General features: G+C 43.3%; 1 protein-coding gene across 5 annotated transcripts; it reads right to left on the reverse strand.

Moving 5' to 3' along the window:
- Window positions 1-991: 991 nt before the first annotated feature.
- On the reverse strand, window positions 992-26,814 carry zgc:162952 (PKc_LIMK_like_unk domain-containing protein). 5 transcript variants are annotated; one of them, XM_068566460.1, is made up of 10 exons: window positions 26,477-26,628; window positions 25,584-25,654; window positions 14,005-14,198; window positions 13,360-13,481; window positions 9,824-9,872; window positions 9,352-9,501; window positions 4,893-5,066; window positions 4,451-4,534; window positions 3,714-3,800; window positions 992-2,921 (listed from the first exon to the last, which is right to left on the reverse strand). In XM_068566460.1, the coding sequence occupies exons 1-10, from the start codon at window positions 26,584-26,586 to the stop codon at window positions 2,814-2,816; spliced, it is 1,149 nt and encodes a 382-aa protein (XP_068422561.1). In that variant the 5' UTR covers window positions 26,587-26,628; the 3' UTR covers window positions 992-2,813. The 5 variants fall into 5 exon arrangements, with proteins under 5 accessions (XP_068422561.1, XP_068422563.1, XP_068422565.1 ...); XM_068566462.1 differs by lacking the exon at window positions 26,477-26,628 and adding an exon at window positions 26,357-26,369; XM_068566464.1 differs by lacking the exons at window positions 25,584-25,654; window positions 26,477-26,628 and adding an exon at window positions 26,693-26,814.
- Window positions 26,815-27,896: the final 1,082 nt, after the last annotated feature.

Raw genomic sequence — 27,896 nt, forward strand, 5'->3', positions numbered from 1 at the left:
TGAACACATTGTGTCCAACGGCTCCTTTAAATCCTTGCAATCGTCTTGCCCTGTCTGACCTGGCACAGCCTCTCATCCCGCTCACCACACCAACCATGACCACAAAGAACAGATCGCCGTCTGCATAATTCATCCTCATCCAGCCCTCTCAGCACTCGACCGTTGTTGGAGAGACGAGAGGCGATTAAGCAGCGTGTTGGGGAAAAGGCCTGAAAGGAGCCGCTGAGTCTTTGATGATCTTTTGATGTGCCTGTGTGTCAGGTAGGCGGTAAAAAACAACGCGAGGAGGGAGGGAGGCTGGAGACAACCTGAACATTTAGGTGTTTCGTAGCGGCTCAAAGGGACGCCTCGCTTTGGTGAATTCATTAGAAATGTTTCCTTTATATTTCCACCCTGATTATGCCAGAAAGCCTCGCTTGAAAGACTCATAATTAACACGGGCCGCCTCTGAAAGGAAGCAGAAACATATAGTCATAAAATGTAAAACAGCTGTCTTATGTTAAGGCCACTACTCTATCTGTAGATAAATAGTCAGAGTATACAAAGCATTAAACAAGTTATAGTATAGTGTGTTATAAACCACAAGGGCTCAAGAATGCTGTCACATGTTTTGTAAATTCTTTCGTCTTTGTCGATTGTTTGTTTTACCTGGCTCCTACAGGTTAGTCACTTAATCTGAATCCAAACAAATTCAAAATAAATGGACAAGAGAAGAGCTCAGTGTCTGTGAATTGTTTAAATTGTCTCTGATGTGGACACAGCTACTGTTGGAATGATCAAATATAGACGGATTCATCCTCACAAAAACCAAAGACACATGAGGAGACACTGTGACTGGACATGTTATCCTCTGGTCCTCCAGCAGGAGGTGCTGCTTTACACTTTGTGCCACAACCTTAACCTTAACCCCTCCTGGGCTTCAGTCACACACACCTGGTGCCTGTGAGGCTGTGAAGCTTCACACTATGTGGAAATGAACTCGCGTGAATGAGAAAATACATTTTGTTTAGAATTTTGCTATTTTCCTTGTCTTGCTTTTGACTCATTTTGCACATCAGGCAGGATGTGACATCACTACAGTCACAATCAAGTGAAACTAGGGCACTGTACTACTGAAGACAAAGAAATACAAATAAAAAGCCAGTTAGTTGGTAAGAGGAGAGACACTACAGGTGAATGAAGGAAACTTCTGTTCTTGTTATGCAAAACTAGTATTTTTCTTTGTTGGAAGGTCAATCAGTTAAGAAATGAAACTGACCCAAGTTTCACTGGTGGATCAGTTTTCTTTCTGGTACAATAGTTTACTGTGAGAGATGCTGAACAGCAGATGTGAACAATATTCTTCTGCAGCTCCTGTTCAGGCTCTCCTGTGGTTTTATTATCGTTTTATTGTTCACTTAACCACAAGAAGGAAGGAAATCTCACAACAAATGACACACAGGTACTATAAAATGGGACTGAAACTTAGATTTTATTTAAGGAGATTAAATGTAAATGGTTCTGTTAGTATTCAATGGTGGAATGTGAAAAGTGAAACAGCTACTTCTCAATGCAGATTTATACACTCTGAGAAGATAAAATACCTTATATTATGCTCTAGATTATATATATTTGTATTTTCTTCTCATTGGTAAGTTTTATTTCTGTATGTAAAAGCCTACTAGGATGTCTGTGTTTCAGTGTTGTCGTTTTTTAAATATTTTTTTCAGTGTTTCATCATATTTATTTGTATCTCAAATTGAACTCAAATTGTGGAATCGATTCAATAAGTAAGAAACCAAACGGGACTTTCGTGAAAGTACATTTTTCATCACAGCTGCCTGAAAAAAAACAACACAGCGACACAACAAGAAACATAAAATCGTAAATAACTGCTCAACTTTAAAGGAACATGGACCCTTTAAATCTCACGAAACGTGGCAGAAATTAATAAGTTGGGAGCAAAAACAAAGAAGCTTAAACTATTTACACGCACATGATCAGTAACAAGGACAAAATGTGACCAAACCAGAAGAAGAGGTGAGGACATTAATGTGTGCATATCGCTGCTGAAAGCAACCACTTGTTCATATGATGTCATTGTTGAGACGTGTGTCGTTCTTTATTAACTCAAAAATGCCTCGTGGTTACTCTCACTTCCTTCCTGGAGAACTGACATGTTTCAGGTTGTTTTTCAGCAACATTATAACTGCAATTATACTGAACAATAATAATATATAAATACCTTAAGTTGAGAGCATGAAATATGACCGTGAGCGTGAAATGTGAACTGTACACTTCTTTTTCTATTCAACGCCTCTGAGTCTCCCAGACAACTTTGAACCTCTTCCTGTCTTATGTGAAGCCATGTTTACTGGCGTGTTTGTTTGTTTAAGAGCAGAGAGGAGAGGAAGAAAACACGTCTGGATTAGCTCTTCATCGTTGGTGACAAACAAACCTGAACACAGAGCAGAAGGAAGAGTGGACACGACGCATGAGGTCGAGCTAGACAAAAGAAAACCAGAAATACTGTACATTCCATCCTGCCAGTCAAGCGACGAATCATCTCTCCACAGGCGTCCTCGAGAAGCCAGGAGACTTTCCACTACCCTCCCGAAAAAAGAAACACACGTCGCACATCTGCACCGCCTCCATGAAGAAGAGTTTATCCGCGTTGGTGTGTGGCTGCAGGAGGGGAGAGGAGAGCGGCGCCCCAGGGGGCCTCGGGAGGCCAAGTCCAGCCTCCTGTCCCGGACGGGGACCAAATACTCCCGGACACTCGGCGGCCTGCCTATGGAGGGGCGGAGGGGTTTTTGTTCCCGAAGGCACACGACTCAGCTCGCGGTGGCGTCGGATGCGGGGGGCGGCGGCTCCAGACTCTCGGCGACTTCTTCCAACTCGTCCAGCAGCTCCGTGAACGCCGGCCGCCTGAAGGACTCCACCTGATGGAGAGAGGGGAGGGCTTGACTGGGGTGTGTGTGTGTGTGTGTGTGTGTGTGTGTGTGTGTGTGTGTGTGTGTGTGTGTGTGTGTGTGTGAGTGTGTGTGTGAGAGAGTGAGAGTGGGATTCGTGAAACGCACTGGTTGCTCATGCTGTCATCTGAGCTATCTGATATCTAATGCGTGCCAGTTTTGCTAATTTCGATTTTGAAATATGTATTTATTAATGTGCAAATATGCATATATACATAAGTACGTTGAGAAATTTTGAAAAAGAAAGTCAAATGGCCAATAGAGCTGGTTCCGATAAATATATATAAATACACACATACAGTCTCGACATTAAATGTAATGTAAATGTAATGTAATTCATTTGTGATAACGGATAAAACACATCTATGTACATTAGTACTTCATGTTTTGTAGTTCTCTAGTAGCTGGTCCCGCCCCCTGCCATGGATCGTGGCTCTGTCTGAGGCAAGTCACGCCCCCTGTCATGGCCGCCTTGCTGATGCCCCTCCTCTTTACTTCCTTCTACTGACATGGATTTATGTCACATACTGGAAACTGGTTGTTTGGATCGTGGTCCATGCCTACTACTCACTATATGACTCACTTCTGTCATATTTATGTAAGCCCTCCGAGGCAAATTTTGTATTTGCGATTTCAGGCTACACAAAATAAACTGAATTGAATTGAATTATTGCTTGTCTTCCAACATGACTACCAGTCTCGTACCTTTGGATTAACGAGGCTTGCTGCTGTTCCACCATGTATTGTCATACTGCTACGTACCATACAGCAGCTGGCGGCCAGCTCCAGGAGACGCTGAGGACAGTCGTCCACCAGCTGCCTGAAGGCGCTCACGTCCAGCCCGTAGTCCTGAAACACAGCCAGAGTCAGCACAGCTCACCAACGACGTGTTCACCACGTGTGTCTTCTACACAACATGCGATGAGTCGATGACAACGCATTTACACGACGCATGCTGTTTGTGTTGGATCATGCACAAAACGGCTTTTCTTTACTTCAAATGAAAAACTGCTGATGGCTTTAATCTGTGATAAAATATCCAAAACTCAAGGTTCACTTACTTGTGTTTTCCTCAGAGCTTTCGATCGTGACATCAGAGGATGTAACTTTCAAACGATCTCAAACCCCGCACATATTCAGCTCCTTGCTGTCATGTGACCAAAGGTCTGGAGCTAATTGTAACTCTTGAGTAAGTTGGATTCGTTGAAGAAGGCCATGGCTTTCGGTCGAACACGGGAGTATTTTATCACAGATCGTAGAAAAAGAGTCTAAGCTGTTTTCCTCAATGTTACATCACAATATTGTTTCGTCTTTAAACTGCAAATGTACGCCGCCGTGAGGCCTGTGACACTGAGATGGGCGTCTTTGTCGCCAATATGTTCGACTGAAATCCTTGAATTCTTCACACACAGAACGATTAATTAGAATTTGGTCGGCTAAATACACGATGCACCATTGATATGAGTTATAATGTGCCAATGTGAGGTCACTTCTGCTACCTGTGTCCTGGGAAGTATCTCTGGGTCTGCGGGGATCCGGGCCAGGACCTCACAGAGCACGATGCCGAACGAGAACACATCCACCTGCAACAAGTACCGTACCATGTGGTGACTGAAGCCGCAAACAATCGGTTGCTTTGAGAACCAGCGAAAATACACGTGTAAAGAAAAATATGATTAATAAGACATGGAACTCAATGTCGTAACTATACCACTAACAGTTCATAATCCTTCAATCAAAAAGGTCCGTTTGTGGCTTCTCTTCATCTGATGTTTGGGATTGTTTGAACATTTAAAAAAAGGATTTGTCCCTGTTTTCTGATATCTAATAAACCACAGAATTGTGTGTGTGTGTGTGTGTGTGTGTGTGTGTGTGTGTGTGTGTGTGTGTGTGTGTGTGTGTGTGTGCGTGTGTGTGTGTGTGTCTGTGTGTGTGTGGTACCTTGCGGTCGTACGGCTCCCCTCTGAGCATCTCGGGGGCCATCCAGAAGGCCGAGCCCACCAGTGACAGCTTCCTGCCGGGGTCTTTGACCGGCAGCTCCACCACTTCCCTGGCCAGGCCGAAGTCAGTGACCAGGGCCTCCCGACCCCGGGACGTCACCCGGATCAGACAGTTCTGCACGGACACAGCCAGGAGAGGAGACAAGAACAGTGATGCAACTGCACTGTTATATTTGGCCAACAGAGGGCAGTGTGAGGCTCGATATCTGCCGGAGCAGGCGGCATCAGCGGTTTATCTTTTTGTCCAGGCTTGATCTCTGAAAGGGCCTCCGTGGCATTGTGTTGCCTGGAAAGTGGACTTCCAGCTGCCCTGTAGCTTCTCCTCTTATCAGCCGGCTCAATGGGATCTGTTTACAGTGCACTAAATAATTCACCCAGACCTCATGAGCACTCAGCAGGGCTCCTGTGTGCTCCTGTACAGGGAAGCCTCCATCGCACTGGCTGGATGTTATATCACACCCTATATATACACACATTTCTATCTAATACATACATACATACATACATACATACATACATACATACATACATACATACATACATACATATATATATATATATATATATACATATATATACATACATATATATACATATATATACATACATATATATACATATATATACATACATATATATATATATATATATATATATATATATATATATATACATATATATATACATATATATACATATATATATACATATATATACATATATATATATATATATATACATATATATACATATATATATATATATATATATATACATATATATACATATATATATATATATATATATATATATATATATATATATATATATATAGATAGAGAGAGAGAGAGAGAGAGAGAGAGAGAGAGAGAGAGAGAGAGAGATACATATTTTTATGTATCTATTAATCTGTAATTTAAGTGTTTTTATAACCACTCCCCCCCTGCAGACTCACACACACACACAAACATTCTACAAAGCACACTGCCCTCCACCCCTACGCTGAATTAAAACAAGAAGAAGAAAAAAAGATTTGTTCCTAATCTCTGTGGACGAAGATGAAGCGTGGGTCAAGGACTTCACGGGCCGAGAGCTGGAGGTGTGATGAGAGGCAGACGGTGGGAGCGCTGTGGTTGCGTAACAATAGGTGGGTGGCCCCCTGAGTGTGTGTATGAGTGTGTATATAACGTTTGTGTGGGATGTCGATGCGTGTATCACTCTCATTACCATAGAAAGGGAGCGGGGGCACTAAATAAATGTCTTGTGTGTGTCTGCACGTATATAACTCTTAAAGGCTCTCGGTGTGGAAGCTTCTGGCTTTCTTTGCACCAGAAAGCCTTTTTTTCATCCAGTAGCCTGTCATTTCGAGGCTCTCCTGGGGGGGAAAAGAACTTCCCAGTCCCACTCTTGGACTCTAAATTTAGACCCGGCCCTCTCTGCCAGGGAGAGCAACAGTTTGGGGGAACAGAAACGGAGCGCGTTAGCAGATACGGAGAGAAAAGGGCGCTAATTAAAAAAGGGGCCTCAACTTTTCCAGGAGCTTAAACTCTGATTCCAGTTAACTTTCAGAGTTACTGAGGCGGACTCACAACGGCTGCATTGTTGTGGTCTTCTGAGGGGGGCGGGGTTATTGTAATTTGCCTTTTGGACGTCCTATAGTGTCGGCGCCAAAGGCTTCACATGTCCAGCTGCTAAAGTCCGTGATTCAAACTGTCTTTACCCAAAAGGTGTTGTGTAAGTTTTCCCAACGTTTAGAATCTGCCGTGGTCTTTAAACTACTTCTGGAGGGGCCCGTTGTTTGCTTAATAGCTGCATATGCTGACCTGCATGTTTTCACTAAAGGTCATGACGTCACTGCGATACGTTCTTGCCAAACTTAACGGGATCAGTCAGGGATCACGAGCAAGGAGTCAATTACATCATCAGCTACTAAAATTCATTTTTATTTTACACAGCTGCCATATTTAATATGATTCATATTAAGAGAGGGGGGGGGGGGGGACTCAGGACTGGAAAGTGGACCAGCAGAAAATAGCTTACAATCAACTCTTTGTGTGGTTAAAAAAAATCAACTTCTGCATTTTCAGCCTAGAACCTATTCTCCATTGTTTTGTGTCTAAGTGACTAACGGGGACAACTGTTTTTTTAAATTGGTCCAGTTTGATGGACAAGCTCAGACAGGCTCCGATTGTTACAACGAGTGTCGTTATGGAAACAACTCGGCAGAGAAATGAAACATTTAGCTTGATTTAGTTTCATTAAAACTCTGTTGGAAGAAACCAGAGTCACATTCCATGGATGTGTAGACGCACATGGCCAATAAAGCTGATTCTGAATCTAAATGGTTCAGTGTTAGCAACCATCTGGTGGGTCAGGTGACCTGTTACTCACTTCAAAACCTGCGTAATAAGGGCCCAAGTTTAAAAAAACCTGTACATCCCTTTACAATCTCAGTCCAATATTCGCTCAGTGTTTGAACTCAGTTTTGGCCTTCACCAACTCAGCTCTACTTGTGGGACTTTGCGCCCCAGCTCGGCGCTACCTCCGGCAGGATAACTCATTCAATTATCACCATTCACCTCGGGCCGGCATGATGGCCGGATCAATCCCGTCTCTGGAGCCAGAGCGTGACGTAAATCAACTCTGGCCTCCGTGTCGATTAAGTGAATGGGTACAGGGCCAAATGAGTCGCCTGGGGGGGACGTGCGTGGCAGGAGCCCCCCCCACCCCTCCCTCATCCCCCCTACACACACCTCCCACCCCTGTTCTCACACCAAACCACAAAGTTATGTGTGCAGCAGCAGCGGTTTAGTTAGCAAACCATCTATTAACATGACAATAGAGCGACCGTCATGTTGCCTCAGCTCTCTGCGTTGCTGGCTGTTTCTGCTGTGGAGCCTGGCAACCGGAAGAGACAGACAGCACCTACGCAGAGCAGCACACACACACACACACACACACACACACACGCACACACAGGCGGACATACCCACGCTTGAGAATGTGGATGAGGATCTGAATTCGCTGCAGTCGATACGAAAGTCAGTCAAATGTGTTTGACTGTATTATAATGAAGGGTGAAAAATAAATACTGAATATACAAGAGGAATACGTTAAAACAAAGGATTTTAAATCGTCTTTGTCAGTTTATTACATGACAATAAAAACAAACTGTCTGGTGAGACAGATGCGTTCAGCCAGTTCTTTTTTTTATGGTTGACTGTGTCATGTGAAGTGTTCCTCCCTTTGCTCTTTTTGCTCTTTCACTGTCGTTGTGTAAACTCTGCCACTCTTTTGTTTTTTCTTTTGGGACCAGGCCAGAGCATTTGGTCGGTAAACAAACCATAAATGACATTTGTTGGGAAGAAAAGATGTCCTGGGGGAGCTGGGCTCGTTTGAACCACGGTCTTCCAGCTTTGCCATCAGCTCTTTCATATCCTCCTCATCGCTCATCAGTGGTCCATGAAGCTCGGTTACTGTTTTTGGGGGGGGTCGCCTCCTTCAGAGTGAGAATCTCAAGCCAGAATCCATAATATCCCAACGTTCATTGCGCTATAGGGTGGGACCTCACGCCACTATAGAACAGGCCGAGACATTTTGACTCTAGGAAGGCTCCATTCGATCCAAGTGTTTGACTCTGAAACCGAAGCGGCTAAATGTAATCCAGCCATCATCGATTTGTTCAGGTACACCTGTGCTTTTTCCTACTGCGACAAAATGTCTGTGAAAAGAAGTCCTGACAGGTGCAGGATCTCCAGTGTCGATCACTGGCCCCCATCGCCTCCGTGCCTCTTCAATGTTTAATGCTTCGGCAGCAGGAGGCTGGTTTCACTGCTTGTGTTTTGCGTTGCTATTTGAATTTTACCAGCCGGTTCAGCATCCCTTTCAGTCATCCATAGAGCATATTTTTCAGACATATTTTCAAACTTAAAATTTTTTCCCCCCCTATATTTTCTATTCTTAATTTGAAGTAGTTTCATTTGTTTAAAAATGATGGGTCTTCCTTAAAAGATGGATTCACGGGTGATTAATGCCATGAGAAGACACTTGACATGAATTATTTTTCAAATATTTCTGGGAGACTTGTGATGCCTTTATTAACTAAGTGAGAAAGAGACATCAGCCCCTTATCCTCTCGACCACTTGGGGGGCTTCCTGGGTTTGATTCTTCAGATTACAGAACAGTAAATGTTTGAGTGATTCATTTCTTGGAATTACACATTTAGAAGTTCTCTGTTCTCGAGTTCTCGATCTCTCACCAGTGGTCTCACATTTTTAGCTGCTGAGCGACGGCGTTTAAGTATCAACTACCGCCCCCGCCCCGTGAGGTCTGTGTGGTGGTGATTGAGGGATGAGGTGAAACTTTAATGGTCCCCACAGGGTCCGGAACAGGGTCTCACCTTGGAGTTGAGGTCTCGGTGGTAAATGTTCTTGTAGTGCAGGTAGATCATTCCTCTGCTGATGTCACAGGCCAGGTCCACCTTCTCTCTCCAGCACAGGGGAACATCTTTCCTGACCAGAAGCTCCTCCAGGCAGCCACCGTTCACATACTGACACCGCCGACACACGACACACACCGGGTTACACACAGTGCTGCCACGTGAATCCGTCCCGAGCAGCAAAATCAGGATCTCACACATTTGTTTAGTTCTATACACTAATACAGTTTATGTGAGTGTATAATTTCCTACGTACACAGTCTGACATTACTCTGAAGCAATGAACCCTGGGTAGACAATACACGCTTACCATTTCTTTATCACCATCAAGTGCTGTGTTTTTCCACGCTCAGAACAAAGCCAGCCGTCACGTACGCACAGTCACTATGACTCACGAGGTGCAACAGTAAGACAAATACGGTGAAGGACTCACCTCTAGGATCGGATATAGTTTGTCTTCTTTGACACAGATTCCCAGATATCTAGAGAGAGAGAGAAGAAATATGTTGTATTACTTGTTCGGTCACTTCATTCTATCTATCGTGTTAGCATGCTAACACGCTAAACTGTAAATCTATTCATAGAGATCCTCTTTGCTTAGCATTAGCGTGTTAGCTTTGTCAATCAGAGAGTGTAGCAGCACATACTAGCAAACAGTGGATCCTGAATAAAGATTGTAAGGGTGTTACATAGATGAAAACACAGATTAAAAAGTATTTTTCTCACAAATTAGCAGCCATCAAATTATTTGATAATGTTAAATATTCATGATATTTGTCATGTTGACAAGTAATCCCATAATAACAGTGCATCGGGATGGGGGCGGGGGTTGTGGATAGAAGTATGCTTTGATTTCTGATGCCACTGTGATGTCCACATCAAAGAAATAAAGTAAAGTAAACAGATAATAAACAAAACCAACAGGCCATGAAGGTAGTCATGAAGGAACAAGTCACCCAATGCAACAGTGTGAATGATGGGTTTATAACAATAAGATAAGATTCATGAAAATAGTGAGATAATACTTGTTGGAAATAAAGAAGAACATCACCAGGCATACCCAATCTAAGAATTACAACGTGATGAGGATGATTTTCATTGAAATTTGTCGCAAGAACAGCAATTTTGACATTTTTGTTAATTTAAGAAAATCGATATACAAATATGTGTGTGTGTATATATATATTTTTAATATGTATAAAACAATATGTATAGTTGCAACACTCAAGGATTTAGTGTTTATGTCATACAGTTTTTAGGACACTGTCTTCACAACCATGATTCAGCCCACACAGAGAGATAGAGGTCTTACATCCATCCACAAACGTTATAACTAATAGCATGCACCCAAAATGGTGCCTGAGAAGAAGGTGTTTTTCTTTATTTAAAAACTACTGTGGGTTTGCAAATGTATTCATTTCTAACATTCATGTTGGCACCTGATCGCAGTTCATTATCAAAACCCATATTCTGAAGAACAATATTGCGTCGGCTCCTGGGAACAATGGACACACACACACACACACACACACACACACACTTAGTGTTTGGTTTCAGCCTACGCAGGTTGTGTGTGAGTGTGTGTGTGTGTATTGACAGTATGGGCACTGCCTTCCCCACAGCCAGATAAGCTGCACTCTGATAACCTTACCGCTGTCACCTTGCTAGATGGCTAAAATAAGATTGCTTGTGCAAACATTATATGCGCCTGGGTTCACACCTTATGTAACCGCTGTAGCACCAAGGTCTCATTATATGTGTGTTGACTCAGCCTCAGCGAGGCTGCGCTACATACAGTAACCAACATGGCACAGGCAAGTTTTTGGTGCCCCTCTCTAGGTTTTTTTTCAACTAAATTTCTTCAGCTGATCTAATCAATAATTGCATACAAATCATTGTTTCAGTTCAGTGTCGCCGCTTTTGCCAACCTTGTTAAATGTAGCTCCTCGTTAGTTCCAGGTGTGTGTCTCCTGAGTTGTCATTCCCCTCACCTGCCCCTGGTTTTCCCCTCTGTCAACCCCACATATATATATATATACTCCTCTGCACTTCCTGTTCCGTTTCTACATAGTGTGCACAGCAGGATTTTCCTGCGTCAGAAAGACCAGCAAAGACCTCGCTGAGTCGTCGCTCCACCGCCTGAGAACCGTGACATTAACTTTGTTTCAAATGCAAATACACTGCCCGGCCAAAAGAAAAGTCGCCACCTGGATTTAACTACTACTGTACAAGCCTGTGGAGGCAGCGCTGTGATCTGGGGTTGCTGCAGTTGGTCAGGTTTAGGTTCAGCAATGACCAGGTTATTCCATCAATGGACTTTTTTCTTCCCTGATGCCACAAGCATGTTCCAAGATGACAATGCCGGGATTCACCGGGCTCAAAATTGTGAAAGAGTGGTTCAGGGAGCATGAGACATCATTTTCACACATGGAGTCCAGACCTTAACCCCGTTGAGAATCTCTGGATGTGCTGGAGAAGCTTTGGGCGGCGGTCAGACTCCACCATCATCAATACAAGATCTTGGTGAGAAATGAAAGCACCACTGGATGAAAATAAATCTTGTGACATTGCAGAAACTTATCGAAACAATGCCACAGCGAATGTGTGCCGTAATCAAAGCTAAAGGTGGTCCATTAGTGTGTGTGACCTTTTTTTTGGTGGCGACTTTTTTTTGGGCCGGGCAGTGGATGTCCTGAGAACACCACGGTACACTGCCTACCAAACACAGACCTACCAACTCTCACGCTTTCGCCGTGTGACACACACTTTTTCATGTTTTCACATGCTCACAAGCCACACAACCAATATCTCACGGCAAAAACAAATTCTGAGGCGCGTTCGTTTCTTTTTCAAACTCCCCGACGATAGATGGCGCTAAGGAGCGCGTCTGTAAACCTATTCGCTGCATAGACATCCTGTTTATCCCAAACAGACACAGTCGCCGGAGAAACTCAGGAGGAGCAGAGAGACTAACGTGTCAAGGCTGTCAAGTGTCACGCATTCAGCATGACTGTCACTCATGTCGGTCTTAAGTCACGCCCTCCCGCCACACAGCGTCTTTCATTTGCACAATAACTATGAGTGTTTTTCATTCCTTAAAGCTACAGGGGTTATATTTGTTTAAAAAAATATCATATTTGTTAAAATCCCAACAGCAATCAATTGTATACGGACCAAATGAAATGTTTGGATGATCTGCCTCATTACTCGTCAACTTGAGTCTCTCACAAGCTGCAAGTCAGACAGCTGTGAGTTCACAAACAATCGCCATGTTTGTTGTTTACATTCATGATGATTTAGGCGGCGGGGCTTTGGAGGGAGACGGGCTGTCATCGGTACTGACTTGAAGACTTTCTTGCAAGATGTAGCGACTTTTGGAGCTAATGTGGAGCTACTATTGTTTAAAAAAACAGGTGTCAACACTGGGCTGGTTTTGGGCGGTGTCGTTGAAAGAGATCTAGCGCATTCTTGCTGGTTTCCCAAACCTTTCAGTATCAGAATCAGCTTTTAACTACTTATGTTTATTCTTTAGTCTCACTGTGTGTTTTGTGATATATTTTCCGACCATTCCAATCAGACTTGTGGCTTTAATAAAACCAAATGGCTCATGAAACTTGAGCATAACAGTGAAGACAAGTACATCTGATAAGGTAGGCTAAACCCTTTGACATGTTTACTGTGTGGATTTGGTGTTGTGTACAGCAATTATCAGTATGAGTATACCATAGTGTACCATTACTATTTAGTGTACTAAAGTTAAGCAAACACATTTAAAAGGTTTTCTCATTATACTCTGTGGTTGTCATAAATACTGCGACAAAGCTTCAGACTGGGGAGCGTAAAAAGAGAGTGTTATGTGTGGGAAAGTGTCGAACCGGAGAAGAGAAACTGCAGCTTCTTTTGCTTGAGTAGATTTTAACCCATTAGACAAATGGCTCTAGTGAGAAGAGAGACATGGGGGACTGTTACCTGACGATGTTAGGGTGGGAGAGTTTCTGCAGCAGACTGATCTCCCGCACGATGCTGTCTTGGTCCACGTCGTTTTTGTAGATCTTCACCACCGTCACCTTGCGACTGGTGCTGTGCATCACCTGAAGGAGATTGGCGTCCGTTAGCGGCAGAGACAGTGGAAGGGGGAAGCGGCAATAGCAGAGATGGGGGAGGTTAGTGGATGTAGAGCGGAGACGGGGAGACAGCAGTAAGATTCTGCTGAATGTGTGGACAGGAAATCAAGAACCAACGTGTTTTCTTTGTGGATTCAATTTGAACATTGGTCCAAAATTCGAGGGAGTAATCTGTCTTTCTCGATCTCATTCGATTGCATCTCTTGCCTTCCTGTGGCCGTTTTTCTAGCTCATTTCATCAGGGACAAAGCCTTAATGCATGAAAATTACCAGCTATCCCTGTGGCTCCACTCCAGCACCGGTGGTGTCACATTAGGAGTTATATAAGGTCTCATCTGAGGATGAGCGCCCCCACGGTCTCCAAAGCCGGTGGGCCAATCACGGAATGGCAAAAATGTCCCAATTAGTGGCTGGAACAAAGCAAGCTTTGTTGGCATCTCATACGTAGGCCGCCAACAAGGCAGCACGGGCGAGAGGACGAAGGGCATACCTTGTAGACTTTTGAGAAGAAGCCACTCCCGATCAGCTCGGCGGTGAAGTTCTCCCAGAACTCCAGCTTGCGGACGGCAGTGCGGAGCTTCTGCCAGCGGTCCACCTGGTAGTACTTGTCCGAAGACTCCCCGTACAGGGTGGGACTGGTGGGCTCCGGGGACACGTCCACATCACACATCCTGGAGATGTCCGCTGGGAAGGTAGCGACACATAGACACAGGTTAGACTCAAGATGCAAAAAGGGTTACATTTTTGAGCTGGAATTATTCAGTTCAGTCCATTTATTGTGACAAAGGACCAGTTGTTACAAGACCCGGAGCATTCAGGCACATGTGAACACAACAATCACATTCCGACACTAGACAAAACAAGAGGCGGATTTCTAGAGATGGTGGTCTCGAATCGCCTCCATGAAATGTTTGTTTGCAGCTATCCGAAACAACCAAGACTATATACAGTATATATAATCCAAGCAAGTTTACCTGATGCGACATCTGAAAACAATGCATACCAGTGTGTGGCGGTTACACACCAACTAGAGCACATCTGCGATGGCGAACTCTTGAGGCGGTTTTACTGAAATCCAACAGGGCATTGTTGTCTAGTCACAGCCCAGACAACAATGGAGCTGAATATTTTGAGCATTTAATGAAAACTGACAAACTAATCCCATAAAGCCAATGAAAACAATTAGCACCACTGGTGCTCTATAATGAAGAATAAAACAAAGAAAGAAAAAGGAGGAAACAGTTTGATGTTAATCTTCTCGCTAACATTTCTAACCAATAAGAGGCGAACAGCTCGCTTTGGCATTTGTCCACAAGATTTTAATGTTAAACCTTTGACGTTGTGACTCTGTATTTGTAATTCAAACTTCCAAGAAAGGAAAATAACGACACGTTTGACTTTAGGTTATTATTTGTTAGAGGAGCCTGAAGTCTGCAATTTTATGGAAAATGGAAAAATCCTATAAGGATAGTGAACCATCCAAGATATCTATCTTACCACATACTCTTAAAACCATGTTATATATTCATTCTGGTTTAAATGAAGTCACCAATATCTAATATTATTTCACTGCGTGCAGCAGCTAAACTGATCACACCAACGCAAAAGACTGTGTGACAACCAAATGGGCAATTTATGCGTTTACCAGCATGAAAGCGACCACGGATAAAAGAGGAGCTCACAAAAGGACCGATTTCACTCCCCCACTTACTAGCTGCATGGATGCGGGAGAGTGCCTACACTTTACAGAATGAAACAAAGACGGTGAATAATGAGCGGCTTAAAAACAAGGCTGGACACTGAACTCAGACATTGTCCAGTGCGGTCAAGAGAAGGTATCATCTCCTTTCTGACGAGAGCTCACACAGAACACATATTGTGCGTTCAATATTCCATTATTTAATGGAAGGAACCAATATTTAAGCAAATGTGTCGTGAGCTCATTGTCAATTATCTCTTTTTGTGCAACAGTTCCTCATTTTTTCTTTTCATAACACAATATATGTTGAACAGACTGTGGTTTGGTTCAGGCTGTCGGTAGAAAGTAGTATTGTAGATATCCCACAAACTTCTTTTTTAGATTATCCATGCAATCTTTAATGAGGACATATAAAGGCTCCTAAGGTATGGATGGGTCCAACAAACAGCTTTTTGGTGGTGGTTATTTAAATCCAAACGATAATCTTTTCCTAAACCTAACCAAATAGTTTTGTTGCCTTAACCTAACTGAGTTTCTCAGTGAAAGGGAAGTTCATTTGTGGAAAGACCGTATTAAATGCATGTAACAAGCAGAAATTGAGTGTTGCAGTCTTGTGTAGGAAAACGCAAGAAAACGTGTGTCACATCAAAATAAATACGCAGTTACTGAACAAAAGTAAGGTAAAATGAGTCACAGTGGACTTGGGACATGAACAGCGGTCTCCTAAGTTAAAGTCTTAAGTTTATTTGACCCAAACATCCCCCTGACTTGAACTTTCTCCCTTTTTATTTTACGTCAGGTCAACTGACCGTCTGATATCGCTACAGATGTGTTTACATTGGAGTTAGTTGAAAGCCTGTTGTGCCTCGCGCATATTGTTGACACGTTAGGAGTGAGAACGGATTGTGCAGCGATTCCCCAAGTCACTGGAGCACCTCAACCCCACAGAGAGACCGCTCTCTATTCCTGCTCTCTATTCCTGCTCTCCATTCCTGCTCTCCATTCCTGCTCTCCATTCCTGCTCTCTATTCCTGCTCTCCATTCCTGCTCTCCATTCCTGCTCTCCATTCCTGCTCTCCATTCCTGCTCTCTATTCCTGCTCTCTATTCCTGCTCTCTATTCCTGCTCTCTATTCCTGCTCTCTATTCCTGCTCTCCATTCCTGCTCTCTATTCCTGCTCTCCATTCCTGCTCTCTATTCCTGCTCTCCATTCCTGCTCTCTATTCCTGCTCTCCATTCCTGCTCTCTATTCCTGCTCTCCATTCCTGCTCTCTATTCCTGCTCTCCATTCCTGCTCTCCATTCCTGCTCTCCATTCCCCAAAGCAAGGGGGAGTCCTGACTTAATGCCAGCCACAGAGGACTGCTGTGACAACACTGAAGGTCAGAGTTTGTTTTGCCACGACAACGAGCTCACTCGCCGCTACAGTGACGCCGGTGGAAAGCACGGTCTGACACGCCAACACAATCAGCTGGATTTTTATGTCAATCAAGCCGGGGGGAGGGAATCAGACTTGTCTATTCATTCTGCTCTTTTGTTCATCTGACTTTGGATTAAAGAGAGAAACGCTGTCATTGCAGGCCTGTCATCTAGCTGTCACTCTCTATCTCCTCTATCTGCTTGTTGCTGTCTCAATCCTTCATCCTTCTCTTTCTCGATAGTATTTTTAAGGAGTTCCCGAACTGCTTTTTGTCACCACTTTGGAGCCTGAAATGCCATTTCCCCCAAACAGGTAAATGCATTCTCATCAGCCGCTAACAACAACAATCTGGTGAAGCTGCAACAAATGTCAAACATTGTATGTGACATGCTAGCAAACAGCTTGCACATCCAGCAGAAAAGCAACACTAGTTTCAATTGGAAACATGTCTCCAGCTACCTCATACATCTAGGTCCAATATTCACTTGCCTTTGAGCTCAGTCTTCACCTACTCCTGAGAATTATATATGCCTTTTTAGCTGCCAAATGCTCAATTGTGGATACTAGCTAGTGGCTAGTTCATTCGCCATTTGGGTATGTAGTGTGAAAACAGATTCCTGCTGCGTCTGAAAACAAGCTGATGAGAGCGGTGAGACCAAACACATTAAAACACTAAAAACGTTTAGTAATTCGTAGCTACCCCACGGAAAATTTGTGTTTGTTGTCCACCTAATCATAACTAGAACGTATAAAGAACGCTAAAGACTGCTAAATCCAACGCTGTGTGGACGGGAGATGTAGAGGAGACTGTCGTTTGTTCCCCGTTTACGAGACGTCAACGTTGATGTTTCTGCCGCGTAACTTCTGTACTTCAGTAATGTAACTTCTGTGGCTATTTTAACCCGACAGACAATCTATTCATGAAAGTCACTAAGTTTAGTCCAGTTTTGTTTCTTGTGAAGACTCTGACGTGAAACGAGCAGAAATCTACAGAAAAGTAACTTTTTGTCGTATGTCCGATGAAGCGATGAGTGTACGTTGAATTAGGAGTTCTCCTACCTGCCTCAGATATGTATGTTACATCTCATTGAATGATGCTTCCTGCAATAATATCTCCATGTTGACAGAAGTTTTCACTGTTCAGTTTTCACACGTTCTGCAGTTTGTTTCCCGTTTCGTCCATTTCTCTACCCACATTCCTTTTCCCACTTTGTCTGCTTTTCTCTCGTTCCCTCTCTCTCTTTCTCTCCTCATCCACAGCTTGCTCCATCCAAACCAGCACATTGGGACCATAATGGCCACAGGCTGCAGAAAAACATGGATATCTCATCTGTTATGTCATCCTGAGCATTTTGGAACATTTTGAAACCGGCAGTTTGGGTTTACCGCTTGTCATGGTCTTCTTTTAGACAACACAATAAGAATCTGGCCGCACATTTCAGCAGCTCCATACTGTCGGTATTTAAAGCGGCATGTACCTTCAACGATGATTCATTTGGCTGCTGCGTTGACGGCTCTGACTCAGAGACTTCTCGCGCACGAGCCAAGTCGTGATTCTTCAACAGCTCTGTGTTCTTTTTCCCGACATAGGAAGGTTACACAAGCAACAGCGAGGAAATGTGTCCGTCCACGGTCAAGGGCCATTATCACAACCTGTTGTGAGTTTGACCACACGCACCGCCAACAGGATATCAGGGCTGGCCGTCGCCACGCTGACGTCCTCCCGGCTGATAAGGAATGTTGCTCATGAAGGTTTCACAGTAAAACTCTTTTCGCACCAAAGCAAGATCTCCCCCGTGCCCCCGTCACCTCCCGCTCAAGTTCTGCCTCTGTCAACAAGAAAAAGATCAGACTGGGGTGTGATGTTCGGCGTTTGTGTTGGGAGTTGTGTCTCTTTATACTCTTGCATCAATGACTGTCACCTCCGCAAAAGTGATCCAAGTAACAGTAAGTCAATCTGCTTTTTTTCCTATTTCGACACCAAATAGGTACTAGTGTACAATCTGACATTACACATAATTTCCAGAAGCTTGACTTATTGCTAACATGAAATGCATGCCAACAAAGTCTAAAAATGACATATTCAGGGTGTGGGTTACAGCATCTCTCTGAGCCCCAGTGATTTCGGGCATAAAGTATGTGCGATGTGGGCAACCGGGCCATAGAGCAATAATCTGCCTTCACACAGCCCTCCAGTCACAAATGTTTTTGGCTGCAGCATCGTGCATTAAAGTTGAGCACTTAAACTCGGCCTGAGCCAAGCCACGCTAGCTGTTAATCGCTTTATGGATTTTCCAAAGCGAGGTGACGCTCATCTCAGAGCGGCAGCGCTGCCTCCGTGTGCGAGGCTTTCTGAAGGCAGAGACCAGACCCTGCATAGCTGCGGCTCTCCCACCGCCGTCCACATTCATGATGCGTTTGCACTGTTGCAGAACCTGAGCAATGTGTTTACACATCAAGGCACAAAGTATTCAGTGCTCCTTTTAGTAACGTACTTTACAAGTTAGAACACTGTCCCTGTGCAAGCAAACATCAAACTCAAGGAAAAAATGCAAATTTAGCAATCCATACTGGCTTCTAGATAAGAATTAGGGGTCCATCAGCATTTTTACTATTAGAATTTTTTTTTTTTAAGTAAACTGATTGTTAAATATTTGCCACATATGGGAAAAGAGGAACCGTCCAGTGGGCGTGTCAAACGTGAGATATTGCTTTAGTTGCAATAGAGATCACAGACTCCGGCGCTGAAGTTGCAGAAACATCAGTTTGTCTAAGCACTATTTTGTAGTTAATTTTACATCTATTGCACTGTTGTTGATGATTGTCTCGTCTAATGTTATGCACCTTCCGCCTCGAAAAATTCCTTATTTGTGTAAACATATATGGCGAATAAATGGTTTTGATTCAGATTGTAATGTTTTACTTTTAATATTACAAGTTACCTTAGTTATATGAGTACAAGAACTGCGATGACAGGAAAAGGGAGGGAGTCGGTGTATGGATACGGGCGAGACATGGGACCTGAAACGGTATCAATATTCATCAAATATAACGACATTCAACCTGCGTTGGACCCGTCACTGACAAACAGGAGAACTGTACAATAGCAATCGCCTTCATCATCAAAGAAAGTTTTAGTTGTTACGTCTTCACATCCATGACACTAACTTTCAAAAGTGTATATTGGTTCCAAATTTTAGCTATCAGTCTCCTTGGTTATTATTGGTATCAGATATGAATAGAAAAAACATTGGTCACTCTTGAATAAAATTGTTCAATCAAAGTGTTCTTGCATCTGAAGAACCCCGTAAGCACAATCAGCTCACACTAAACACCATAAAATGTTCACATAGAGCTTATGCATTTCATCCATTGTTAATATAGAAACATTAGTGCTGTGCAGCTTTTAATATTAAAATCAAAAGCTGGCATTATACATAATGTCTCCTTTAAAATTTCATTTCAGTTATAATATGATATTATTCATTTACTTGGTTGATTCCAAATCTGTAAATAAATAAAATAAACTTTCCACCACAGAAAGTTCTTAAAAATATTTTCGCCTCAATGCAATATGTTTCTCAGGCATATTTGATAGAATTCTTGCATTGCATCATAATCACTTACTTTGTGTTATCTACTTACTTTGCGTTATCTTTCCTGCTGCTAAAAAAGACATTTGCCCTCAGAAACTGGGACCATTGCTGAAGTCATCCCATAATGTCTACTGCATCATCAACTATTATAACATACAGTGGAACAAAACCAAGACCTTCAGTAAAGCGTCATGATTCTGCATCACAGCTGCATCACTCTGTTTTCTGTCGACGCACTCTCACCAGTGTCCTTCTGAGCCGTATTGACATGAGCTTGTTGGTAATGCAGCAGCGTCAACCGGCTATGTATCAATGACACGGCAACACGTAGGTGGAGCCAGTCGGCACGCTGAAAGTCATCCAGAAATCTTACTGCATTACTAATTAAACTGACGGCCAGTGGTGTCTAGTAACGAAGTATATGAATACTTTGTTACTGTACTGTAAAAGTACAGTTAGACACTGCCACAGGCTCAAGGCATGAGGATTGCTTTTTTAAAGCCATCAGCAATATCTAAAAAGCCATACGTGAGTAAAAGTAAAGGTACTTTGCTGGAAAATGACAGTACAGGTGAAAGTCACCTATGAGAATACTACTTAAAAGGTCTTGAAGTATCTGATACTTACTGCTATTAGATGTTTTTGTGTGCACACAAACATGCATCAAAGTGAAGTATCGGATGGTTTGTATGATATCTAAAGCTTAGTTTATGGTTCTGCGTCAGTTCGAGGCCGTAGCTACGCCGTCGACGCAGATCCCTACGCTGTAGCCTGCTGTACCTCCAAAAAATCCTAACAACGCGTCGCGTTAACGTGGACCACAAGCGCTGTGATTGGTCCGGTCAGAACGTAATTTCCGGCAGTTGCTTTTTTTTTTTTTTGTGTTCGTACAGACCACCTGATGAGCTCCGACTTCAAATACAGCTGCTCCACCTCAGTCGCCATTGTTTACTGTCGTTTACTGTTGTTTACTGCGACCGGAAAAAAGGCAAGGATTAGGCTATAACCCCTGAAACCACACAGCCACACCCCCCTGGTCGACGGCAAAGGTTCGGCGTCGACTTGACGCAGAACCATAAACTCGGCTTTAGTCTCTTGCTGCCTTCATACTTAAACATTCATGATTACGTGGATAACATACAAAGAATTTTGTGGGATATCTATGAATTACGACACATAATTTTTTTTGTAAGTACAGCTACAGGAGCATTCAAAAAGGAATAGTTAACATTTTGGGGAAATGTGCTCATTGAATTTCTTGTTGAAGGCTTTATGAGATCGATATCGTACCATGTATTTGTATAATTAAAGTTTAAAAATGGCAAACAACATTACATTTCGTTTAGCTGATGCTTTTATCCAAAGCGACTTACAAGAAGTGCATTCAACCGCGAGTACAAACTCTGAACAACAAGAATCAGGGAAGTACAATTTTTTCCATAAAGTCAAACTACACAGTGCTATCAGTAAGTGCTATGTAAGTGCTGCTAAAGTGCTGCTACTGTGCTACCTTCCTTATTTAAGGTGTAGTCAAAAAAGATGTTTTTTTTAGTTTGCGACGGAAGATGTAAACACTTCCTGCTGTCCTGCTGTCAATGGGGAGCTCATTCCACCATTGAGGAGCCAGGACAGCAAACAGTTGTGACTTTGTTGAGTTTTTGGCTTGCAGTGACGAAACTACAAGAAGCTACAACAAAATACAACTCTCTAAATATAAGCTAGCTGGCTACCTGTAGTGAAGTGTTCTGCTCACTTGGAGGTCTTTCCCTGGAACAGTCACTCGTCACTGAGGAACTGATACATTTCCACTGCCCTCATTCGCCATCTTCATGTGCCGCGCTTGAACTCAGGTTACATTGTTTTGTTAGCCACACCAGCTAACTCATGTCTTGTTTTACTTTCTGTCTCTTTACACTCAAATCAACATTAGAGAGTCAAGCCAAACCGAAAATTGGAGAATGAAGTTTTTACTGATTTGATGGCACAGAAAGTCGTGTCGTGAGGATGGAAACAGAAAGCTGCTCTGTGGTCGTGGCTGTTATGCGCTCTGCTCTGCGGTACACCGCCTAATAGCACGGGGAAGTGGGAATGTGGTTACTGTTGCCTCTCCAACTCCAAGTTCCAGGGAAGAAGACGTCACATCAGTGAGACTGAAAAGTAATGTGTTCAAGGGACTGTAAACAAAATTAAAAGATGGTGGAGGAGGGTGGGAGTTAAGGGGTAGGACAAGAAGAGGGTTAAGTATTATTCCTTTTTGTTATATGGAGAATGTTGTTAATATTTAGGGAGAACAAAAGTCGTTCCAACTTTTCTCTCATCCCTAATTTGAGATTTAGGAAAATATCTAATATTACATCGAAAAGATGGTCTTGTGTAATCTTGGACTTCTCTAGCTCTGGAATTTGTGCTCGGAGGTGCTTGGGCCAATTCCACAAATGCATGTTTAATAACTGTTCTTTAAACAGCTCTTGGTTGATAGTAATAATAGTCGACAGCCAAGCTAGCGGCTCTATGACGACAATTTTTCTACCTACTAATTAACCAGCTTACAGCTGTATATTACGGTTTAGTTTTTTATGATGGACAGCCCCCGTAATGTGGCCACTGAAAGGTGCTTATAAATAAACCATTATCGTTATTAAACTTTTACAGTTAATTCTGATAAATGCTAACGTCAGCGTTTATCAGGTAGTCTTTACCATAGTCACCATCTAATAATGGTGTAGAAACATGCTAATATTATATATCCCACACGGTATTCCCGTTCTATCTGCTACTATCATTATTATTAGTCACATTACTATTATAAATACCGGTATAATTACTGCTGTTAATATCATCATTATTCTACGATATCAACCGCTGCTGTTGGTATTAGTAGTCGTAATTTTCCCCCTCGTTATTCTGTCTACTACTCATTATATGAATATTTTTCAGTGATATGCATTAAATGTGCTTTAACTCTGTTCATTCTGTACACATTACATCTCTTACACCACTTCAGTCCAACCTGAGAGAGGGATCCTCCTCTGTTGCGCTCCTGATGGTCCAGAATAACAACATATAATAATAACGAAGGCGTATTGATATGACATGTTCATAGGAGTGCTCTGCTCAGACCAGCTGGCTCTCATTCGGACATGTCATCAAAGACATGGTCAACAGCATATGCTCAGACGCTTCCTACATCTGTTACATCACCAATCACAAAACATCTAAAGCCCCACTAATGTCGACGGGAGTTCAATTAATAAACTAAAATTGAATTAGAGAATAACTCAAAAGGCATCTTAGTTTAGGACTGCCTCGAGCGCTATTGCGCAACTGAACAAATATGTGTGAGATTCTTCGCTCTGTAATTCTTCTGTAAAGAAAAACACTCTTTTGAGAACAACATGTCGCTTGTAGAGATGGGCGAGTGGGCTGGAAAAAACTGTGTTGGGTGTCATGCAAAATGTGGAAAACAGCACAATGTATCTCTGTCCCTAGTCTACTGCCTCCCCCCCCCCCCCCCCCCCCTCCCCCCACACACACACACATACACCAACATCACCACAACACTGAACCCAGCCAGTGTTTGAGCCTCACTGTTTGTCAAGTTCATGCTATGGAGGAAAAATGTGGCCGCTGAACAAAAAGACGGCCGACATGCATTTCTGAACGCAGCACTTGAGGCTCGTCAAAGTCAACATCCAATGGCTGGCAGCGCAGTCGCTGTGATACTGGTGGTAGCACAAGCCGGGCGTCAACCTGGGCCCACTGCAGTTTGGGTTTTCGTGATGTAAAGAAATGAATCGCCCAAAAGGCAATAAGTGAGAGTTGCTCCTTCCATGACTACAAATGCATTTAAAATGCCCAAAGACCCAGGTTAATAAACATCTTTTCATCCGAGCCTCAGAAATAAAGTGAGAAAGAGTGGACGGTTTCCCAAATATAGTGCTGACCTATTCCTTTGAAGCAGCTGCAGAGGTGTGTTTGATGAATAAATGAGAGGGCACTGCCCACAGAGCACGCTGTCATCTACCCCGCCATTACGGTCAGGGTGGGGCGCCTGCAGCGGGTCACTCCCAAACTCCTCATGGGTAATAACCAATCACAACCGGGCGCCACAAAGATGGCGAGACGTGAAGCTCTGATCGGTCTAAGCGGGGAAATTATTCTAGGGCTCCAGACTGAGGGGGATCGGTGCGACTCCTCCGGCCAGGGAAGGAATACCCTGCTGAAACCTGCGCATCAAACGCAGAGACACAACAACAACAACCGTCTGCACATGAAGCCAACCGCCTGTCCTGAGCGGAGGTGGACGACACAGATCACCAGGAGCTGTTGTCAAAAGGCCTGCTGCGAGTGACAGCTATATATATATATATATATATATATATATATATATATATATATATATATAGGGTTGTTTCTGTGTACAAGCGGCAAAAACTAATATGGTTTGGATTCATTACATCGACAGGTGGTTCTCCGTATGGAGTTCCCAGTTGCAGGTGTTTGTCTGGGCCTGGGATCAACACACCTTCTTGTGCTTCTGCTGTGGCTGTATTTCTAAATCAAACACCGGGACAAAGTGTGTGCTGCACACGTTGTGTTTGTCATACACACACTGCCGTGCTATTTAGTATGGCTGAAAAAGATTTCGCATGTCCCCAATATGCATATGTCAAATGCAGTGTGCCAAAGAAGTACCAGGATGTTCTACTGCAACACGCTGGCTGCATGTGGTTTCTGGCTGACCCACAATCCTTTGCACAGCGGATATGAGCAAGAGGGTAAAGGTTCAAGGTAAGATATGTGAAGTATGCAACCTTATGTACTTTTTTTCCCTTTTAAGGACAGCTGCAGTGTGTACAAAAAGTAAAAAGTATTTGGAAACGCAGCTTGAGAGTCAGGATCCCTCTGTGCCATCTCCCCCTGATGCCTCATATCTTTTCTCAGATAAAAATCAGAACTCTGTTATTTACCCCGCTGGTGGTGCATCCCACCTCACAGCAGCTTTTTATTCTGGGAAGCTCTCTGCTGTTGGCGAGCAGACCAAAGTTACAAGGAGGCACCTTTGCGCAACACAAAGTCAGCGGAGAGCGATAAATTGAGCCCTCCTCCTACATGTGGGCGGGACTTAATTGTGCTCCGTCGCCATGGAAACATTATAAAATTAAAAACTGTGTTAATATAACCGCGCGTTCACCTGCTCACTTCTGAGTGAGTCCACATCGGACACGCATTTATAAGTCACTAAAAAAAGCCTCTTCCTGTGGTCATAACACCGTCCTTTAAATGTGCGCATGCAGTGGAAACAGTACGAAGAAGAGTTAAGACAAAATAAAAGGTGAATCTCTCAATACTTACTCCATTGATTTAATAAGCTATTCATGTGCATCTTGTGGACGGTGGGACAAACACAGCAGTCTCTGCAGACACTGAGGAGGAACCACACACATGCAACAGGAGATGAGCCAAAAGCACACACAACAACACGGATACAGGTGGAGGGCTGCAGGCGGGCCACAGTGACAACATGCAGACTGATGGGGGGAAAAAATTAATTTCAAATGAGTTACAAATGAAAGTGTGACACCTGGGGAACATGGAGTATATTTCTGAGGTTTGTACCATCAAAGACACACACATCTACAAACTGTTGCAGAATGAAAACAACCCTAAAGCAGTGGTTCCAACCAATGAGGGGTTTTCCTCATTAGAGGAAAACAAAAAGTTGTTGAACCCATTGTTGATATCTGTGAATATGTTGATTAGTGCCGCTGGAGGGAAATGCAAGAGTATAGAAAAATGATCTAGATCTGGATAAAGAAAGCTTTTACGCAAAAACAAGATTTTCAACCTGTGTGAGAGTCGATGTTGACTTATTTTAATTTCTGTCCTGAACAAAATAAACTTCCTAAACTTTTCTTTCTTTTGTTTTCAGCGTTAATCACGCCTAAAGCTGCTGACGTCATCTCATAAGCGAAGGCAAATCAGAGAACGCACTTTAGTTGTACGGGAATGTTATTTTGCAGAAGACAGGGTTGACTTTGTCTGGTGGCCCTTTGGGGGTCCCAATCCCGAGGTTGGGAACCACTGCACTAGCATTAACTTTGAACGTATTTGAAAAGTTGTTGTACCTGGAGGTGTTGCTGTAAATTGCGTACAATGCACCTCGTGGAGTGACCAATCTCCCTCCAGGGTTTAAGAAGCTTTACGGATTCTCCCAACACAGAAGAGCCCGCAGACGCTCTACTCACGTGAACTCGGTCCCGGCGTCGCTGTCGCCGAAAAAAACAACAACTCCAAAACTAAAAGGCTCAGCACAGGTGGAGCCGACACGGACGCTCAAGTACTTTGCATCGTACATCCGTTCTGTCTCGTGCGCTGTCTCTGCAGGAAGCCCCCCCCCCCCCTCCTCCTCTCTCTCTCTCTCTCACACACACACACACACGCTCACACACGCTCACACACACCCCATCAGCCGGTGCGCAGCTCGGTCCTCACAGACACCGCGTCTCTTGCAGGCGGCGCATTCCGTTTCTCCTGCGGTGAAACCAGCTCCCCCCCGCCGATGCAAATGCGTGTTTCATGGGTTGTCTTAGGAACCGGAGCCATCGGCAAGTTGGTGGATGGTAACTCCACCCACGGGTGGGGAGAGAGAGAGAGAGAGAGAGAGAGAGAGAGAGAGAGAGAGAGAGAGAGAGAGAGAGAGAGAGAGAGAGAGAATGCGAAAGAGTGGGAGAGAGGGAGGGGAGAGAGACAGAGGGAGAGAGCGAGAGAAAGTGGGGGAGAGAGGGAGCGAGAGGCAACAGGAGGACCTGCACAAGGGGAGCAGCTGTTTGTGTTGATGGCAGATGATGTATTTGTTTATGATACCGACAGACGTCATCATAAACTTTATGATAAGCTTTATGATGAACATATGAAGATAAATTGCCTCACTCAGGACAAGAGCAGCAGCAGGAGATGACAAAAACTGAGATCAAGTCCAACAGTTTTCAGTTGCCTTCAAAGTACACACAGGAAGTCACAAAAAAAATGACTTCCTGTTGTTCCGATCTCTAGTCTACTTGTAGTGCACAGATCACTTTTGGATGTATTCATATGTGATTATAAATAAGTGTAGAAATGTGTGTATCTGCATCCTTTATTCTTTTCATGTCTGCCTGTGAATTACATTACTACTGGTTTAGAGATGAGTTATATAAATAAGCTTTATTATTATCAACCACACACGATGTGTTTTTAGATGAAACATGAGACTGATAGTCACAATCCAGCATTAAGTATTACAACTATTCAGAAAATAAGAATTCTAACAGTCAGATCTAAGAGCCAATCAGCTCTCTAATGTGGCGACAGCCAGGCATTTCCCATCATGCACAAAGGAAAGAAGCCGCGATTAGGCCACTTTCCTCCAAAACATTTTAAATGATAAAAACTAAAAAGACACGGCCGGCAACTGGAGAGGACAAAAAAAAACAAAAAAGAGTTTCAACACAGTTGTATTTCCGACGTTACTCCAAGAAGAGGTATCCATTTTTGAAACACATTTCTGTATGTGCATGATCTAGCTAAGTGTTGCGACAAGCCGTGGAAAAGTGCTTTTTTAAGAAAAGGTTTGGCAAAGAGAAAGAAAGAAAGAAGCGGTTGCAGTACACAATGTAACAAACGGAC

The sequence above is a fragment of the Clinocottus analis genome, unplaced genomic scaffold (genome assembly GCF_023055335.1).
Source record: "Clinocottus analis isolate CAN_PGR_092001 unplaced genomic scaffold, fCliAna1.0.p SCAF_7, whole genome shotgun sequence".
NCBI lineage: Eukaryota > Metazoa > Chordata > Actinopteri > Perciformes > Cottidae > Clinocottus > Clinocottus analis.